Genomic DNA, 4,788 nt, shown 5'->3' with positions numbered 1-4,788 from the left:
GAAATATCTTGCAAACATAATATGCCGATATGTTTGTAACACTCCTCACTTTCAGAGTACATGTACTCTCTTCTTATGGAGTTTTTAGAGAAATTACTTTTCGCCTTAAATGTGCGGGTTAGTCCCTTTAAAAAGGCGTGCCTCTATATGTACAAAATAATATCAAAATCTTTTAAAAGTTATCATATTTAATAAGAAGATATCAAGAAAAATATAAACAATTATCAATAATACTTATATTTTATGAATATTATATACAGTAAAACAAATTTCCCTCAATTCTATAATGTGTGACAACGCAGAAAATAACGTTGCATTTGATTTACTAACTGAAAACCTTTTTGTTTTCAATTTTTATTTACAGTCATGTTTAGTTATCTAATTTGTCTTTTAAAGGTCAAGATCCACTGCATTCCAGTAAAACATATAGACAATAACGTGTGGTAAGAAGCCATGGTCCATGTTCATAATTTTAGTAGCAGTTAAAATCCTGCAATGCGAGATAGTTCAGCGACATGAATTTCGAAAAGAGTAAACTTGATCTGACACTATTTTTATTAATAAACTGCGACAAATGTGATGTGCCATACTCACATATTTGACATCTTTCGTTTGCTCAACTTTATCCAAAAAACAGCTGCCTGACAACTGCCGGTCGGAATTATTCTTGATTCAATGTCAAACTAAACTCTATTCCTTCTCGTCCGTAGGCTTTGAGTAGATGGGTAATTGGGGCGGGAACCACGTCCCCAACGTTCACTGTAGGCGTCAACATATTCTTAGTCCACACCCGCAATTTTTGGCCCAAACGTCTTTTATTTACAAAATATATAAGTAAAGATAAAAGGCTATTCAAAAGAGTATACAGAAAAAAGAAAATATCATAATAAGTACAACAAAGAAAAGGAGAATTTTCAAGTACAACAAGGTTCTAGGGGAAACTTGAATAGCTATGAAAGACCTCCCCCCATCACTTCTCTCCGAACTTGCTTACTCCTAGCGGTGGACAGACATAGAAATAAAAACCATTTTATCTTGCAAAATAACGTGTGCTTTACGAAATTAATAAATTCGTCAATGAAATCAGTACCGACTCAGTAAAAAAATGGCATGAAACAACATCAATACATCCAACAGTAACAAAGTTGTTTAACATTCTTTTTCATTGCAGAAGAATAATTTTAACCACATCACTGCTTTCTTGTGTAATAGCTAGTTTGTACTGTTTCGTGTCAAAACAAAGTGATAACGGACGCTTCAGTCCATCTGATGATTTCACGACCTCTCCCATTTTCTTCCCATCTCTCCCTATCTGTATCACGTTACCCGAACTGAACCCAGATACAAACAGATTTTCTCTACGATCTGTACAAACTCCAGACGCTACGTTCAACTCTGAATCAGTGAAGGTCTGACAGTGTTTTCCCTGTCCATTGATTTTTACTATTACTAGACCTGTACCCAAGCTGGCAACAAACACTTTATCATTAACATCACTGAATGCAACAGTTCGACTGTGTGACACGTTGTCTAGAGCTACCTTCTGTAGTATGTTGCCTGTCGTATCATGTATGTATAACGATCTCCCGTTGTCAGTTATGTATAGTTTATCATCCTTATAAGCAATGCCAAAGCAAAAATGGTTCAGTTTCATCTGACGAGTGGTTGTCATCTGCTTGCCAAGGGAGACAAACTGAATTGCATTATTGTTCAGGCAGACTGCAGCTTCACTTTTACTTGTACAACAAACGCCATTAGGTCCAGCAGGAACACAACAATAATCTGTCACTGACATTTTTACAATATCTGCACGTTTTATCTTTTTATTGTTACAATCAGCTATCAGTAGTGATCCATCTTCTGTTAGACAGGATCCATACACACAACATAGTTTGTTGTCATTCTGGCCTCTGATGTTTAGATTCTCGATTCTTTTAACAGAATAAACGGTTGTCCTTGGCGATCTTACAGCAATGGCAGACTCATGTCGGACCGATCCAAAAGTTTTCAACGCCAGTAGAAATCTCAGTATAGCAGGATCAAAGCTAAATGATATATTTTCATCAACACTTTCTTGCAATGAATGAGATACGTCTTCCATTTTTGCGATACTTTGCAGGGACATTTTCATGGAGACAAATTGTTGCGCTTTGTTTCCTTCCGATTTCTTCAAATCGTTCATTGCTTGTTTCAGACCATCTAATTCAGTTTTTGCTTTCTTCTTCTCTTCCAGCAGTTTCGACTGTTCTTCTTTGAATTTCATCTCTAATTCTTTAATCGATTCTTTTTCTAATTGATCAAGAATTGTTTCCATGTTTTTTCGAAAGTCCTTTATCGCCATTACTGCTTCCGTCTTAGACTTCTTTAAGTCTTCTATCAGTCTTTGTCTAGCGTTCATGATCTTCTCCATCATAATTTTCAAGTCTTGCAACTTTTGGTGTATTTTCTCAACATCTGTTTGAAATTTACCGTCGACAATATCTGGAATGGATTGCACATCAGCACAAGACCTGAAATTATAGACCAAAGATCACTTATCAAAAATGTATATGTACGGTACTGGATAAAAGTAAACTATTCGTGAAATGAAGTAATACTTTAATACTTAGTAAGTCCTGACTGGTCAGTTTAATATGTAAACAAATCGTAGAAGTATATTTGTTCTCTCTAAAACTCGGCCTTTTCTAATGTGTGAGTTTTGCAAATTTTGATTCCATACCTCATGTTTTTATTTCGATGAAAATGAGATATGAAACCAAAATTTGTTCTCCTGTTTGGCGCCATATAACCTATACTGTGTTGGTGCGCCGTAAAACCCAAATAAATAAATAAATAAATGTGTGAGCAATATTTAATGATACATTTTGACATTTCAACATTCGATTCGCAAAGCAAAAGATTTGATTAAACGCCTTTCGCTATCATGACACCATTGCAAGCAATGCTCGTATTATTCTGGCAAAATTATTTGTTACTATTCATATGTTTCGATTTTTGGATACCGGTATGCGTAAGAATTGAAACATAATTGGTATCCTTTTCCCTATAACAAGTGTTGTTTTTTTATGGTTATTTTTGCATTCATAGGTGGAAGCAGTATTGACTTTTATTATTTTAAGTCAGTGTATGTTTTGTTTTTTCGGTTTGTAAAAATGTTCATACAAATGTGAAAATTCAGATTTGACTATCTTAAGTGAAAAAAGAACTTTCAAAATGACAAAATACAATTACATCTTAAAATGTTTGATGTTCTAACCTATCTCGATGATGGACAGTCGTGAGTGTATGTTATATGAAGAAGTGTTTATAGATAAATGCATAACAACTGCGCTACCTGTATAAACTGATTTACAATATGCAGATGTATTAAATTACAAAACTGTGAATGCATTCAAAATCAGATTATATATATATCCTTACGTCATCCGTAAAAATATTTAGAGTGGAACTCCTGTCTTACAACTGAATAATCAATAGCAATTGTTGCATGTTAAATTTGAAGTTTATATTGTATTATGAAATGCCCACAAATTTACCTGTGGTTTAAAGCCATGCATGTTGTACAACCAACCTCATCATGATTACCACAGTACATGTCCACGATCTTTATCTCATGAATGCAACATCTTTCAGTCGGTACTGCTGGTAATCCTGCTGGGAGGCCTGGAGACTTATAGTTTGAGTTATCCAAAATCATGTGACCTTTTAAACCAGGAATCATATGAGTTATATCAGCACAAGACTGACAATAATATCCTTGACATTCCACGCAATATTTCACAGCTTCTCTATTCCGATTATTGGCCAAACAAGGTGAACATTTAAAATTGAAAATCTCATCTGATGTGTCTTCACTCTTACCGGACGCCATCTTGAAACTCTATGTTTAATACTTCCTTTTTGAATCGACCTTCTTGATTTGTAGTAAAATGGTATCGCTACGATCAATACACTTATACCCTATCCAGACTAGTAAACAGAGTTGCGAAGGTGATTTTCTCTAGACATATATCTACACATTCGTTTACATTTAACATTATCTGTCCAAACATATGGACCGGACACGAAAATGCAGACAAAAGGACGGACAATAAGACGGATGTTCCTACACATGGGTATTTATGTGGCTACTCTTTTGTTTTCTCGTTTGTTCTCTTATCCTCGTCAAAGAAAAAAAGCCAGATAAAAGCTTACGGAATGAATGACATCAAAGAAAAAGTACAATTACCTATTTTTCTATAGCCTCCTATGTATGCAAATGTAAGGTAGGTCATTCTTACGATCGGAAATTTATTCCGATACAAAGAATAGAATGTATAAACATATAGAGGAACATTTCCGAGCATTGCATTCTTTTAATATTCGCAGTGGAAATCATAAGTCCCTACTGGTTAAAAACCAGTTTCGGTGACTATTGCGCTTTTTCCGTCTGTTCGTCCATCCACCCCAGTCCAAATTTTTATATCCAGCCGATAACTTTGCCATGGCACAAATTTCCCAATAGCACATTCTCTAATCAGACCCTGTGTCTATTTTTAGACTGACCTGATAAAAAGGTTTATGGAGTTTCCACTTTTTCTATCTTATGGTTAAAGGATTCGGACAAACATTGAGAGAGAAGTGTGTTATTTATATACGGAAGACTCAATGAATTGTATGATAGTTTTATGATGTTATACACATTATTTTTGTCTGTTTAAGAACTGTAAATGGACTCCAGACATGTTCTAGAACTCTGTTGACTGAATAACACAGAACTTTTAATTTTAATACCTGATATCATTATTC

At 34.7% G+C, this 4,788-nt stretch overlaps 1 protein-coding gene across 1 annotated transcript; it reads right to left on the bottom strand.

The window, feature by feature from the left end:
* Positions 1–207: 207 nt before the first annotated feature.
* Positions 208–3,914, bottom strand: LOC123551325 (uncharacterized). Its single transcript, XM_045340179.2, has 2 exons — positions 3,537–3,914; positions 208–2,510 (listed from the first exon to the last, which is right to left on the bottom strand). Exons 1-2 carry the CDS (start codon positions 3,869–3,871, stop codon positions 1,163–1,165), a joined length of 1,683 nt encoding a protein of 560 aa, XP_045196114.1. The 5' UTR covers positions 3,872–3,914; the 3' UTR covers positions 208–1,162.
* Positions 3,915–4,788: the final 874 nt, after the last annotated feature.

This window comes from Mercenaria mercenaria, chromosome 4 (assembly GCF_021730395.1).
Source record: "Mercenaria mercenaria strain notata chromosome 4, MADL_Memer_1, whole genome shotgun sequence".
Classification (NCBI taxonomy): domain Eukaryota; kingdom Metazoa; phylum Mollusca; class Bivalvia; order Venerida; family Veneridae; genus Mercenaria; species Mercenaria mercenaria.
This window is presented reverse-complemented; position numbering and strand designations above follow the sequence as displayed.